Below are 15,901 nucleotides of genomic sequence, written 5' to 3'. Positions count from 1 at the left end.
AAAATAGGTGCAGTGGCAATCAATGTTTTTAGCCGAAAAAGTAGGGGGTGGGTGGTGGGGTCTGGTTACTTTGGACTTCGTTCGTTCTGCGAAAACTATTGGTAATTACGGACGGCCCCTAAGTTACTGTTATGTCTCAATTAACATTTTAGGATGTCAAATATGATGTTGTGTGTACATGTATGTATATGGTATATTACTGTATGACTGACTTTTGGTTGTTTGTATTGACAGCCTTGTATGCTCTGGGTAAATGTTATTACAATCAATACAAATCCATGGATGCCACACGATTGCTGGAGGAGAGCTTGTCAATATATCAGAAATACGTCTCAGCTAATGATGCTCGTGTGACAAATAGTAAGTGTTGTGTGTGAGTAATTGTTGTTTTGAAAGATTTTCAACTTATTTGACAAGAGGATATGATGTTTGTCTTGCCACCAGTTTGTCTGTCTTTCTCTTGTGTCTCTTCCTGCTTGTGTGTTTGTGTATGTGTGAGAGTTTCTTTATTATTGAATTTACTGGAGTGTGCATTCTATGTTGATCTCTTCAGGTTTCACATCTCTCTTGTGGAGCATTGTTTCTCTCTATTTTCTATGTTTTTGGTTTGTCTCATTATGTTAGACAAAGCACATGTAAACAGGAAACCAAATTACTGTTGCATGATGAGATACAGCAATTATATATACTGACATTATGTGTAAAGCCTGTTTCACAATATTGACGCCAACGTCAGCGTCGTCCTGTTCACAATATCTTGAGACGTCACTAAGTTGTACACGTCAAGGTTGGTCTGGAGTCTCGAGTCAGATTGCGCACGCGTGTCTAATCATGGACAACTATTCCGATGATGATCCTTCTCTTGCTGTTTCTCTTGCACCGTCATTCACGTTTCATCCATTTCTAGATCCAGGAAGCTTGCAGCTATGCTGATTCGCTAAAAATACCCACATGGTTACATTTGACGCTGACAACTTCCGAGTTTTGATGCTGGAATAGAACTTTGCTCTCCCGGTGTCATGATGCCATGGTGATGCCGCACCACTTTGTCCTTGTTCACAGTATTGACGTCCAGATGGACGTCAAGCCACCGCGTTGACGTTGACGTTAATATTGTGAACCAGGTTAAGGAAACAGACACAAGAGTATCTAAAGCTTTAGAGGACTTGACTTATAGCTGGTGTGTGTCAGTCCGTCTGTCTGTCTGTCCATCTGTCTGTCTCTTTGTTTGTCTGTCTGTTTTACTGTCGGTGTGTTGGTATGTCTCTCTGTCTGTCTGTTTCATATGTCAATTTGTTTGTTTGTGTTTCTGTCTATTTGTCTGTCTTTCATTATAAAATTGCCAGATATCAAAATATAGGCAGCACTGCAAGTTATAGTGTCAAACATCTGTTAAACAAAGTAGTAAAATTAGCTTTTCTTTTCTTAAAGGGCTGGACATGGCTGACGAGCTCTACAAATTTTATATTATTATGGAACATTCCTACATGTATCAAGCACACTGATTATTGACTGTTGGTGTTGCGCATGATCACACTTGACACTGTGCACGTTTTTATAGCTACACTAGAATGGCAGTGTGCACAGGGTACGTGTTGTAGAAAGCTTTTGTTTAATCAGTTATCATGGACAGACTGGAACAGTGGTTGTATGTTGTGTGAGAAAGAACTCATCTCTCACTACTGCATTGAAATATATTATAGACATTGATTGTTGTCTTGCAACTCAATTACCAAGGAAAGTTGTTTTGTGTTAATTCTCATTTTCATTGCTGTTTTAGCTATGACCATGCTTGGTAGATGCTTTATGAAACAAGCGAACCTTTCTGATGCTGAAAGAATATTCAGAGTGTCTCTGGAGATCATAAAATTTGCTCGACCAGAAGATCCTGTTGCTATTGCTGATGGTATGTGTTGATTGTCTGATACAATTGTAAGACGTCTCACTCTTGTTATTGAACAACTCTACTCACCTCACGTTGATTGAATGTGTTGTCTATAATATCATCATTGTTTATCTTCCTCAGGTCAGTCATCACTTGCTCATTGTCTGTACCTACAAGGTAAACAAAGTGAATCTATTGAACTGATAAAGGAGTGTGTCAGGATTTGGAAATCACATTTCCATCCAAAGCATTTTCGTATGGCTGCAGGTTAGTTTCTTGTCTTTGTTTCGATATCAACTTTATGTGAATTGTGAGCTTGACATGCTGATTATGATAATGCCACATGTTGTATACTGCAGTATAAATCAGTCATAATTGTCACGTGTTGTTTACAAGCTCTTGTTCTTCTCAGCTGTTTATCAACTTGGATTTTATTTAATGGAATCAGGAAAATTGGATGAGAGTGAAGATTATTTAAGAGAATCACTTGAGATACGCAGGCATTCTCTCCATGAGAAACATCCTAATACAGCAATTTGTATGTCTAAATGTTCTATAATGTCGAATCAGCATTTGTGTGTATTAATCTGTCTTGATTTGTACAGCATTAAAAAGTTTGGGAGAATGTCTGATGAGAAAAGGGAAAGATGAGGAAGCTGAGAAACTTCTGTCAGAAGCTGTAGACATCGAAAGAGTTTCTCTCCCTCAAAACCATCTTCGCAAAATCTCCAGTCAGAATTTTCTCATTTCTCTTTCCCTGCATCTCTCACAATTGCTGGTTTTCTGTTTTCAGCTTTCATGTCATGGTCAAAGAGTCTCTCAAATATTGCTGACTACACACGTGCTCATCATGCGCTATTAGAATCTCTTCAAATAATTGATATTAACCAACTTCCAAGCAACAGCTTTGAGAGATTAGAAGGTTCGATATCTGAGTGGAAGGTTAAATGTTGTGATTATTGAGTTTGTTTTGCAGTAAACCGTCTACTAACAAGATTGAGCGCTTTCCAACAGCAACAGCATGAAGAGACAATTATTCCTGAAGAGAAAGAAGGAATTGAAGAGACGGATGGTGAGGACAACCACTTTGTAGCCTTGTAAACATTCTTCCTTGTATTCTCTGTCTTCCTTTTTGTTTCACCCCTGTGTGTGTGTGTGTGTGTGTGTGTGTGTGTGTGTGTGTGTGTGGTGCAATAGCTCAGTTGGTTAGAGAGTGCATTTGGAGAATGAAACCATCCGGGGACCTTGAGGGTTGCGGGTTCAAGTCACAGTGATGGCGAGCTAAGGCATAATTTCCTTTTAGGGTAGCGCCTCAAGCCTGCCCACGCAAAACAATGCCGAATTTCACTTGTTACAAAAAAACTGCCGAACTCAAAACATAGCCATACCATTCAGCAACAACACCCCGAAAGAAGTCCTTCTAATTCGAATGACGCGAAGAGATTCAGAAGGTCAAAAAAACGTCGTCTGGACAGCCGGTGCGGCTCCAAGCAGTCGTCTTTTTTGTCAAATTGCGCCGCCATTCTGAAACGGACGGGAGTTCTGAAGCGTCACGTGGATAGAACGAAGTCCCGGCTATCATCTGTGACGTTGAACATGCCTCCGTTGTGACCGGATATATTTTATATTATTTATTTAAATTATTGCGCAGTAGCGCTCTGCGCATAATATGGGTGTGGTGCTAACTCCGCCCACCATTGTCCCTAGCGACAACCAATGAGCAGTTAGCATATAATTTGTTGCACGTGTGTTTCGGTAGCTCCGCCTGGATATTTGTTTGGCGACCAATCATCAGTTGCGATATAATTGTTAGTCTCCGTGATTGGTTCCGACGTTCGACATCGAAAGAGCTCGAATCCGACCGTTATTTCTTTCGAAAACTGTTCGGCGACCTGTTTCTTCCTTCTGTGAACGGTTTTTGTTTTGGCCAAGCAACCGTTTTGGGAGACGCATCGGTGTGAACAACTCGAACCGAGCAGACTCGCCCACCGTAATTCACGTTTCCCCGCTCGTAATCCGTTCGGTTATGGGTTTGGCTTTGTCTGTAGGTTGATTGAAATGTTATTGAGAGGATAGACGAGTCTTGGCGACGTCTACAACTGATAAGGAGCGACAGGAAGAGGTCTGGTTCGTCTCGCGGCGAATTCATGGCGTGACATTGGACTAGATTGCTAAATTGTTGCATTTGAGGTTGTTCTTGGTACTTCTAATAAAGTAAGAAAGATATAGAAACATGTGCAGTGTGTTGAGGATATTGGCTGACCAGCTAGAGTGCAGTTTAGAGCAATTTAGAGCAGCAAGATGTTGGTAATTAGAGTCACGTGTCATATGGTTGACCTGACACGTCCTCTGCAGCGACATGTTCTTGCAGATTTCTCAACAACGCGCTTGCAAACAGCCACGAAACTCAGCACGGAACTACATCTCCATAAAAACAACAAACTTATGCAGCCATTTTCACATCTAAGGCCGTTCCCTTCGAACAATCACGCCGTAAGTGTCGTCAGAGTCACTTAGATTTGTCTAGAAAATTCATTTTGCGTCTGTTTGGCAATCCGCTTCCCACTGAGTCTTCGAATACAACGTTCTACCATTCTGCCGAGTTACAACCGGTTTGAGCGAAGTTCGCGATCGACCTACAATAGAACAACGGCTACCTCGAAAGCATAGAAACGCGTAGTTTGGCAAAAAACGAAGCCATGAGTAGAAAGGGGCTACCTAAACATGTATACAGCCGGGGTTTGAGCTCGAAAAGAGCACGCTATTCAAAAAAAACATTGCAGTAAGGTGAGGTGTGACGTGCGTGGGCAGGCCAGGTCGCCGCCTTAAGCAAGAAACTTACACACAATTGCTTCTCTCGACTCAGGAGTATAAATATGAGTACCTGGTCATTGACTGGGGTGGACATGACCGCTGGCGGTAACATCATGCAGCAGACGGGTACGTGTGGGCCTTGGTGTCCAGTCCCAAAAGCTGCACCATAGTCAGTGCCCCTGGATGACTCTGGCCAAGCTCCAGGTGGATTGTAGCACTGGCCCTAAGCTTCCACGTAGCGCATGGAGGCCCTGTCTCTAGAGGCAGGGGAGCTATCTCCGCAACTAACCTTAAGGTTGACGTCATTCACAAATGACGTGGAGGGCATGACGTTTGTTCATGTGTGTGTGTGTGTGTGTGTGTGTGTGTGTGTGTGTGTGTGTGTGTGTGTGTGTGTGTGTGTGGGCATGTGTGTGTGTGTGTGTGTGTGTGTGTGTGTGTGTGTGTGTGTGTGTGGGCATGTGTGTGTGGGGTGGGTGGGCATGTGTGTGTGTGTGTGTGTGTGTGTGTGTGTGTGTGTGTGTGTGTATGGGGGGCGTGTGTGGGCATGTGTGTGTATGTATGGGGGGCGTGTGTGGGCATGTGTGTGTGTGTGTGTATGTATGGGGGCATGTGTGGGCATGTGTGTGTGTGTGTCCATGTGTGGGTGTGTGTGTGTGGGCATGTGTGTGGGCATGTGTGCAGTGTGCGAAATAACGGCCGGACATCGGACATTTACCGACCGAACGAAGCATTTGTCTGGCCATTTGTAATTTCACCGGACATTTTGTCCGGTGGCGTAGCGGCAGGTGTGGAATTCCGTATGAGCAACCCATATCCTTGCACATCCCAGTGTCATGTCAACAAATGTAGTTTCCACAGTTCACGCACAAAACAAATGCAAACAGCCACGCATCGTACGTGTACTGTTTAGCTGAACGTGAATTTTGTCAAATCCCGGATGTGGGCACTTAAGTACACACGCTGGGGCTCCGAGGTGCGCAACAAAAATGCAGCGGACAGCCACGGGCCGTACACCGTGAACGCGGCAGGATAGGAAACTCAGATACTTGCGTGTAATGTTTTCTGTATGGGCTATAAGTACTTGAAGATGATTAGGTTTGTTAGGGTAGCACGAAGTCCTTGAACTAAAAACCTGCCACTAGCATAGTGCATGTTCTTGGAACAATTGCAGTTTCCACTTATAGAGGTATGGCGCATATGCGGACGAAGATGACGTTCCGAAACTCACTGGGTAGGACATGCCAATGGAAGTCAAAAGGGGGAGGGGCTGGCTTGCAGACCAGGCATGCAGAAATTTACGTGGATGGGTTTGTAGCCAAGCAGGGCAGAGTCGAGAAAGCGATGAAAGTCTGTCTCTCTCTTCATTGCTATCTCAAACAATGGCCACTTTTTAGTCAGACTTTTTTTAGTAATTTGTCAGGTGGGTTGTACTAATTGCATGCAAAGCACTTTTTTATCAAAGGCATGCAACATCAAAGTGTCATCTAGAGCCATGAAACCTGGCACTTGGTCAGACATCCTTGAGCTAGCTGCGGTGGCGAGTGTCCTTTATCAACCTGTTCGTGCAGTGTATTCTAAGAGATTTGGTTTGGCAACACAAATACATGGACACGTGTACCAACATTGAATTACTGCGGCAACCCATGATAATTGTCATGAATTGATCCACTACAGTAACCATCAACTAGATCTGAATGGGGAAACATATGCCTCCACCCAGACCACTTTGTTCCTTGTGCTTGTATATCCAGTGTGGTGGACTCAGATGTTGGAAAAAGATGTGGTGGGACCAGTGTGTGTACACGTTTGCTTGAACGTGTCATTGCTACACTCCTTGAGGTTTTGCAAGGTCTTTACTCCCAAGCAGGTGTCCATTGGACCCAGCAACAATGTATATAACCCTTGTGGTTGAAAGTTTCGGTCTTTGGTCGTCTCACAGCCTCGATGTTTCGAAATCAATGGCACGGAGATCAGCACTGCATAACCACCTGACTGTTAGCCAAGCCACCTCACACCTCCATCAACAGTTGTCCATTAAACTTGGCTTTATAATTCTAAGATGGTTTTAGAGAGACTAGCATTCGACAGTAGGGGAAGGTATTTTGGGTTAATTTGAGATAGTTGGGTTGGGTTGGGGTTGGGAAACTATAGTAGAATAGAGAAAATGTATTAATAAAAATATATGTGATGAATTGTAAGTGATAAATAGTAGTTGCCAGGATTGGAATGTCCGACCAGACGTTTCTAATGTCCGGCAAATTTTAAATTGACAGGACATGATGTCCGGTGGTCAGCCAAAGACTATTTCGCACACTGTGTGTGTGTGTGTGTGTGTGTGTGTGTGTGTGTGTGTGTGTGTGTGTGTGTGTGTGTGTGGTGTGTGTGTGCATGTGTCTGGGCGTGTGTGTGTGAGTGTGGGCATTGGCGTGTGTGTGTGTGTGTGTGTGTGTGTGTGTGTGTGTGTGTGTGTGTGTGTGTGTGTGTGTGTGTGTTGATGTTTGTGTGTGTCTGTGTGTGTGTGTGGGCATGTGTGTGTGTGTGTGTTTGTGTGTGTGTGTGTGTGTGTGTGTGTGTGTGGGCATGTGTGTGTGTGTGGGCATGTGTGTGTGTGTGTGTGTGTGTGTCTGTGTCTGTGTCTGTGTCTGTGTGTGGGCATGTGTGTGTGTGTGTGTGTGTGTGTGTGTGTGTGTGTGTGTGGGCATGTGTGTGTGTGTGTGTGTGTGTGTGTGTGTGGGCATGTGTGTGTGTGTGTGTGTGGGCATGTGTGTGTGTGTGTGTGTGTGTGTGTGTGTGTGTGTGTGTGTGTGTGTGTGTGTGGGCATGTGTCTGTGTGTGTGTGTGCGTGCGTGCGTGTGTGTGTGTGTGTGTGTGTGTGTGTGTGTGTGTGTGTGTGTGTGTGTGTAGTACATGTATCTGTCATGAAAGAGTCACATTGGAGTAAAATATCCAGGACACTCGGATCAAGTGTTCGTCTCCGTAGACACAAACGTGATTCTTTTGGACAACTCACTCACAATTGCTTCTCTCACTCAACTCAGTAGCATACTTGATTAGAGATGGACAAGACTGCTGGCATTTTGCAACAGACGTGTACATGTAGGTTTTGTTGTTCAGTCCCAGAGCTGCACTATAGTCAGTGCCCATGGATGTCTCAGACCAAGGTCTAGGTGCATTAGAAATGCCAGTCCAAAGACTCCTCATATGACAGAGCTATCTTTAGAATAGAAGGGCTCATCATTGTGTGTGTGTGTGTGTGTGTGTGTGTGTGTGTGTGTGTGTGTGTGTGTGTGTGTGTGTGTGTGTGTGTGTGTGTGTGTGTGTTGCTGTAGCTCAATTTGTTTGAGAGTGTATTTGGAGAATGAAAACATCCGGGACCTTGCAGGGTTGCTGGTTCAAGTCACAGTGATGGCGAGCTATGGCATAATTTCCTTAAGCAAGAAACTTACACACAATTGCTTCTCTCGACTCAGGAGTATAAATGAGTACCTGGTCATTGACTGGGGTGAACATGACCGCTGGCTTGGCATCATGCAAGTAACATCATGTAGCAGACGGGTACTTGTGGGCCTTGGTGTCCAGTGCCAGAGCTGCGCCATAGTCAGTGCACCTGGATGACTCCGGCCAAGCTCCAGATGGATTGTAGCATTGGCCGTAAGCTTTCAAGTAGCACATGGAGGCCTTGTCTCTAGAGGCAGGGGAGGTATCTCCGCAACTGACTTTAAGATCGACGTCGTCGTATGACGTAGAGGGCTTGACATTTGTCCATTTGTGTGTGGGGGGCATGTGTGTGTGTGTGTGTGTGCATGCGTGCGTCTGTGTGTGTGTGTGTGTGTGTGTGTGTGTGTGTGTGTGTGTAGTACATGTATTTGTCATGAAGAGTCACATTGGAGTAAAATATCCAGGACACTCGAATTAATGTTCGTCTTCGTAAACACAAACGTAATTCTTTTGGACACCACAATTGCTTCTCTCACCAACTCAGTAGCATACTTGATTAGAGATGGTCAAGACTGTTGGCATTTTGCAGCAGACGTGTACATGTGGCCTTTGACATCCAGTCCCAGAGCTGCACTATAGTCAGTGCCCATGGATGTCTCTGACCAAGCTCTAAGTGCATTAGAAATGCCAGTCCAGAGACTCCTCATATGACAGAGGAGCTATCTTTAGAATAGAAGGGCTCATCATTGTGTGGTGTGTGTGTGTGTGTGTGTGTGTGTGTGTGTGTGTGTGTGTGTGTGTGTGTGTGTGTGTGTGTGTGTGTGTGTGTGTGTGTGTGTTGTGCTTTCCCACTTGATATAGTTTAATATAGTTTACTGTTTCTTATAGCATCTCACAGCAGTGGATCAGAATGGCTCACATTAGTGGCCAAATCACTAACTGGTGAAGCTGTTGAATTGAAAGCAAAATCGTCTGATACTGTTGCCACGTTGAAGCGTCGATTGCAAACCAAGGATGAGCCTTCATCATGGGATCAATTGCTTGTTTTGAATAAGAAACAACTACACGATGAGCAAACATTAGCTGATGCAGGAGTAACCGATGGAACAATACTGAGTGTCGTTCTTTGTCCTCGTGAGTTGATCTTCTACTCAATAGACTATAGTATACAAATTGTAATGATGGTATGGTTGTAGGTGGTGTGACGGGCATGGGAGCTGATGCGGGTGAGTTATTTGTTCGAGCGTTGTCACAAGGAGCAGTCGAAGTGAGTCGAGTCAAGATTGTTGTTGTTGGCAGAGACAGAACTGGCAAGACGTCCTTTAAACGATCCTTGCTCAAACAGAAGTTTCAGATCATTGAACCGAGCACACCCGTGGCCATGGCAGAGTTGGCAGTGTGTGAAGCATCCAACTGGAGACTCGTCAATGACAAGGACCAGGAATTTTTAGACAAACAAATAGCTAGAGCAGCCATGCATGCACTGCATGATTCTAGTGCAAATGTATCAGGTATCGAAGGTGAGAGTCAATATGAGGATGGAAGAGCAGATTGGCCACATCTTGACAGTCGTGTCGATCTCGACTCGACAGTCGGTAGACAATCTACATCAACTGATACTAGAGAAAGTTACTTTGATGAAGTGATAGTTCTAACTGAAGGGATTGCTCGTGCTATTCGAGATTTCCAAAGTGATCCTGATCTTTTAAAGAAGGAAGATTCAAAAGTTCACGTTACCATTTGGGATTTGGGAGGTCAAGAGCCACTTCTTCCTGGTCAAGGACAAGCCATCACATCGGGATGTGTCGTTTGTGTCGTATTTAATGTATCTCAGTTTCTAGGCGACAAGGCCAACTCCTTCTTCGTTCCTTCTGTGGACTCGGAACCAATTCCAATTGACAACCACTGGATAGAGACAAACTATGATGCTGTGTCTTTATGGGCATCCATGACTTTTTTGGCAGGAGACGACGACAGCCGTAAAGGTCTTTACATTGGCAAGTCAAAGGACTGTGCATCGCCGGTCATGTTTTTGATTGGTACACATGTCAATGATGCTGATGAAGAAATGATTAAGCAACAGAATGAATTTCTGTCTAAAATGTTTCGTAATAAAGCATTTCAGGAACACATCCTGCAACCATCCGATCACCGTGATGATTGGTTCTTTTGTGTTGAGAATTCAGTGTCTGACCCTGATAGTGCAAGTGAGGATGCAGGTGTGAGTGCAGTGAAGCGACTCATTGAAGAGATGGCACGTGATGTGTCACCCAAACGTCTAATACCAACCACTTGGTCAATTCTAGAGAAGATCCTTGATGCTCTAGAAGAAAAGTTGGGCAGTGCTCTTTCCAATGTCCATGTTATCATGGGTTTTGCTCGTCAATTGTGTCATATGTCTGAAGAGAAAGAAGTTCGTGCTGCTCTGGCATATTTAGATGAAGCCGGTTCAGTCATCTTTCCTCAGGAAAGTGAGAAGCTGAAGAACATAGTCGTCACCAAACCAAGCTGGATTTTCATGGTTTTCTCAGTGGTGGCGTCTGTCACTACTCGTCCTCCTCCTTCACTGAGTAAAGATTGGGATCGAGTGCAACAAGTAGGAATTGCTTCTTGGAAACTCATTGATCATCGCTTGAAGAAGGCAGGAGTGAAACATGAAGAATATAAAGATGTACTGAATCTCTTGAAGTTCTTTTTCATTGTCTGCCCCAAACTTTGTTCATCTCAGTCATCAGTTCCCTATCAAATGGAATATTTTGTTCCTTGTTTGCTAGAAGTCGAGTCAGGAGGTCCATTTGCAGCTGCTAATTCGGTTGCTTCTAATCCAATGTCACTCATTGTTTTGTCTCGTGATATCGAGTTTATTCCTGAGCAATTGCATTTCAGGCTGATGACGTGTTGCATTGAAGAATATCCTGAGGAGCCAATGTTGACACGTAATCAGTCTGTATATCATGTTGCTGAAGGTGTTGATTTGGAACTAATTTATCATGCAAAGAAATATATTATTGTCACCATTGACACACAATGGCCACCACAGGAAGTTGCATCTCTGTGTACAGACATCCGTCTGTTCATCACTAAGAAGCTGAGTGAAGTGAAGACCCCAGGGTTGCCTCGGTTTCAGTTTTCATTAAATATTCAACATCCCGGACCAGCCATTCCTTTGGATGTCAGCAAGTTGGTATGTATAGACGAGTATGAACACAAACCATTAAGAAGAAACAGACGTAACGTACGACTGACTGTCGATGAGAAAGCTGCATTAGACTGTTGGTTTTATGACCATAAAGATGATATAGCAAGACCACAACAGTCACTGACATTTAAAGCAGAGAGCAAATGTACAGAAGATGATATTGTCAATGTAGCTAACCAAATTTCTGGTTACTGGAAAACCCTTGTTCTAAATTTGTCACCTACATTTTTCATGAGCAAGACAAGAGTGATAGAAAAAGAAAACAGAGATGATTGTTTTATGCAAGCTGTAACAGCACTGAATATGTGGACAAATAAATTTGGTAACAAAGCAAGCCAGGCAGCAATGATCAAGGCCATGTGTAACATCGGCTGTAGATCTCAGGCTGAAGATGTCTTTAGTAGCAGTTTGGTGGAGCACATCTGCCCACATAAATGACTGTGTTTGTCTGCACTTGTAGGCAGAGTTGTTGTGTTAAGAAGAATCAAACATTACCTGTTTTACATTCACATTATTCACTCACTAGTCTTACTTGATGTGCATTGTTTTCAGTTGACATATATATGGCTGTTACTATTTAGCATTTTACCTTTTGTTTTTAGAAATACATTGATATATTGACAGAGCATAGAGTGCTATGAGTTACAAAGAGAAGTACAAATGGTTATGATTGTGTAGTACAAATGATAGTGAATGGGATTTGTGGCAAATAGAGTAACAATATTTACTATGGTGATTGGCTGCAGTTCAGTTGGTATATATACCAGTCTACTATCCTACAGGCTACAGCACAATAGATATGTCTATTAATTAATTACTGATATGCCAGCATGCAGTTCTATAAATCTATGGGGATGGCTTACATAGGGCGAGCATATGAATAGAGATTAGTAACTACTGATGTCTATGACTTCTCTCTACTCTAATCTACCAACCTGTTCCCAATGTTCCATGTTGTCATCATCACACTAGTGTGGACAGATTCTTTCCACCTTGAGACTCGTTTTCAGAGTTGTCTACTTTGTATTTCTTGCCTGTCTCGTTCTGTTTGTTATTGGATACGGACAGTTTCAACTCCATGTATGTGTTTTCAACGTCATCAAACTGGCCATTTTCATCATTTCTGTTGGGTTCGACTGTTTGTATGTCCACGTGATCGTGTTCCTGATTATCATCACCCGAAGTCAACACATTGCTGTATACGCTTGCTTTTAGTTCGTGTCCGTGAGTTGTGTCATTCAGTTCTGAAGGAACATGGAGCATACCCCGAGCTGCCTGGACTCTAAAGATTAATGAGAAATATGCACATTACCATCTTGATGTATTTTATTTATTAATAAGATGAAATCTAAATGAGGCCAACCTACTCGCTTGCTTGCCTGTGTGTCTGTCCATCTGTGTCTGTCTGTCTGTCTGTCTGTCTATCTGTCTGTCTATCTGTCTGTCTGTCTGTCTGTCTGTCAATGGTAGTATATTTCAAACATATCACTATTACAGGCTAAACGTTAAAATTGAGTTAAAATAGGGCCATAATACCTAGTCCTATCAATCTAATGTACATAAAACTGTCTTTCAGTAATCATAATTATATGATTACTGTCTGTCTGTCTGTCTGTCAATGGTAGTATATTTTCATAAATGAAGTTAGATACAATAGCAAGCAAAGGCTAAGTACAGTTTACATTGTCCAACTGCTAACAACACGCAAATGAAGTAAAGTATTAAAAGGGACATAGATGTCCCTGTTCAACAAAAACTAGCTTATAAGTCAGAGATGTTGCTTGGGAATACTTGTACCAAGCTGGATGTCTTCCACAGGAACACTCTTGCATTGTTTTTCTGAAGCTGGACGGCCATTCTCGTTCTCCAGTAGTCTTTAAATTTTGCCCTGTCCAGTTGTCCACATTCATCCCTGGATGTTTCTGACAGTTGATCAAGGTAGGCTTCAGCCTGCTTTTCCCATCGACTGAAGTGATCCATAAGCAATGGGACTACTTGAACTGACATACCTCCAGGGTATGTTTCTTTGGCATAACGAGCCTTCTTCCGTTCCTCGCATCTACAAGCTGCAGCCCCATCAGCGGTGGCAGAAGTTGAAAATATATCAGAACTCCAGGAGTGAGCCATTGCAATATCCAGCTCTACGTTAGAGCCAGCCCCTGTATCAAAAACTGAGATGTCAGGACAACTGTCAGAGGTGGACTATCTGTCCTTTGGTTGTTTGCGATGGTAGATTTTGAGATGACTTAGACAGTCAGACCACACAGACATGATGCAATTATGTGTCCAAACTGGTCCTCCCCTGTCTTGCAAGTGATCTGATGATAACCAATAGTGTCGGTTATGGATATACCACAGTTACAAATCTGAATGTTGTCACTGTATGGTAAAGGAAGACCAAGCCTCACGAGAGCTGCCAAGCAAAATTCGCATGAACTGAGGAGTGCGAACTCTCTTGATTCTGGTATTGCAGATAACCAAGAACCTGCACCTTTACATTGCACAGATCAAAATCTTGCCTCATCTCTAAGAGTGGTAGCATTTTCAGCCATTTAGCTGCTTCTGCCTTGGATTAGTCTGTCTGTCTGTCTGTCTGTCTGTCTGTCTGTCTACACTTGTCATTTGCTTGCTTGCATACACCTTCTGTCCATGAGTTGAAATTAGAACAACAAAGTCATACAAATTACCGATTGAGCTGTCTTGTCATCATCCACAATTCCAGCTTTCTTAGAGAAGGTGACACTCACCAATGCAGGAGTATGACTTCCATCAGGTGATGCTACATCATAAACACATCACTCAAGAAAAAGTATACATGACTTCTAAAAGCTTCTATGTTAGTATACCTACAACACTGGGACAACTATTGCTATAAACACAGAACTTCACTCCATTACTAGAAGTAAGAGTTTAGTTAGATAAATATTCAATTTTGAGTGCATGATGTCAGTTGTGGTACATAATCTGGATGATGTCCATATAGAGAGAGTGTAAGACAGACTACATCAAATGTGTAATGATATCACTCATAACACTTCCATGTGGTACTGCCATGCATATTTTCTTTAACCACTCTGCCATATCTTGCCATCACAGAAAATAATTGATGTTGATATAAATCATTAGTCTCTTGTGTGTAACAGACAGCTGGAGATATTGTTTCAAATACACTGTATAACTGTTGTTGTACATTGTGTGTTTGCAATTACTACCCTTGACACAAACATGTAGGGTATTGCTCTCAATTAAAAAGCACCAACTTGGTCTCTTAGCAAAATACAACTGGTGTGTGTGTGTGTGTGTGTGTGTGTGTGTGTGTGTGTGTGTGTGTGTGTGTGTGTGTGTGTGTGTGTGTGTATGTGTGCATGACCTATAGTCTATGCACGAATCCATGAGTTACAAACGTTTTACTGCATCTTGATACATACATACCTCGTTCCATCGTTTTGATAAAAGCCAGTTTAGATACAATGCCACTTGTTCGAGCCTTCATATCAACATATGATTCTTGCAGCAGCTCTTCCATAGTCTTCTCACAATAATCTGATGACGAAATATCGACTTTCTGTAGAGGCAAACTGCCACTCTTAACTTCACGTTCTCCTGGTAAGCTCACCAATGTCAGAGAAGGCTGTCGAATTCTTCACTTAGATCCAGAAATATTAACATACGTGCTGCCACTATTAGGACCCTACAATGATTGACAACAATTTTATCTACAGGATGTGTTAGTAATGCCCTGAATATAGTAATTACAGGATGAGGTTTTGTATCGGATTCGTCGTATCCGTATTGTGGAGTTGTTGTTCGCTTGAATATTCCAGGCACAAAATCAAGAGTGTCATCATCGTCCTCATCTAAATGTGATACATGAAAGTATTAGTTTGGGTAGACATCATTATCAAATCTTACCCTTTCTTGATCTGTGTTTCTTGTAGAGACAAAATATGAAAGCGAGTAGAATGGCTGGTAATACGACCACACACATAACAATAACGGCTACAGTTTGACCAGAGCCCAAACCATCTGTAGACAGACCTGAAAATTAGAGATCACAGTGACACAAAGACAAACATGTAAACACCTAACCATCTGAACCATGTGGACCAGATCCTGTAGTTGAACAAGATTGTGTGTGTGTGTGTGTGTGTGTGTGTGTGTGTGTGTGTGTGTGTGTGTGTGTGTGTGTGTGTGTGTGTGTGTGTGTGTGTGTGTGTGTGTGTGTGTGTGTGTGTGTGTGTGTGTGTGTGTGTGTGTGTGTGTGTGTGTGTGTGTAAACATGCTTACCCTCGTCTACTTGAAACGACTCATGAGGTCCTCGTATCTCTTCTCCCACTGATTTCGAGTGTACAACACAACATCATACTCACGTCCTACCTCCAAGTCAGTCACAGTCACAGTCACCAATCCATCTTGGACAAACATACACTGAATTAAGATGCTTCCCTGTCACCCAATCAGTATCATAATAGTCAGTTATTACACCACAACCATTGCCTATAGAAACGTCAAATACAAATCTGACACTCGACGATGACAGTTTATGTATGATTCTAATCAGG

General features: G+C 42.8%; 1 protein-coding gene across 1 annotated transcript; it reads left to right on the top strand.

Moving 5' to 3' along the window:
* The first annotated feature begins 2,837 nt into the window (after positions 1-2,837).
* Positions 2,838-11,964, top strand: LOC134177201 (uncharacterized). Its single transcript, XM_062643957.1, has 3 exons — positions 2,838-2,957; positions 9,029-9,274; positions 9,337-11,964. Exon 3 carries the CDS (start codon positions 9,351-9,353, stop codon positions 11,775-11,777), a length of 2,427 nt encoding a protein of 808 aa, XP_062499941.1. The 5' UTR covers positions 2,838-2,957; positions 9,029-9,274; positions 9,337-9,350; the 3' UTR covers positions 11,778-11,964.
* The last annotated feature ends 3,937 nt before the right edge of the window (positions 11,965-15,901 follow it).

The sequence above is a fragment of the Corticium candelabrum genome, chromosome 3 (genome assembly GCF_963422355.1).
Source record: "Corticium candelabrum chromosome 3, ooCorCand1.1, whole genome shotgun sequence".
Classification (NCBI taxonomy): domain Eukaryota; kingdom Metazoa; phylum Porifera; class Homoscleromorpha; order Homosclerophorida; family Plakinidae; genus Corticium; species Corticium candelabrum.
The sequence above is the reverse complement of the archived record's forward strand: the minus strand, read 5'-3'. Positions and strand labels throughout refer to the sequence as shown.

Bases quoted from the DNA above. Each gene is read 5' to 3' on its own strand.
- LOC134177201 (XM_062643957.1), top strand. From the start codon at position 9,351: ATGGGAGCTGATGCGGGTGAGTTATTTGTTCGAGCGTTGTCACAAGGA.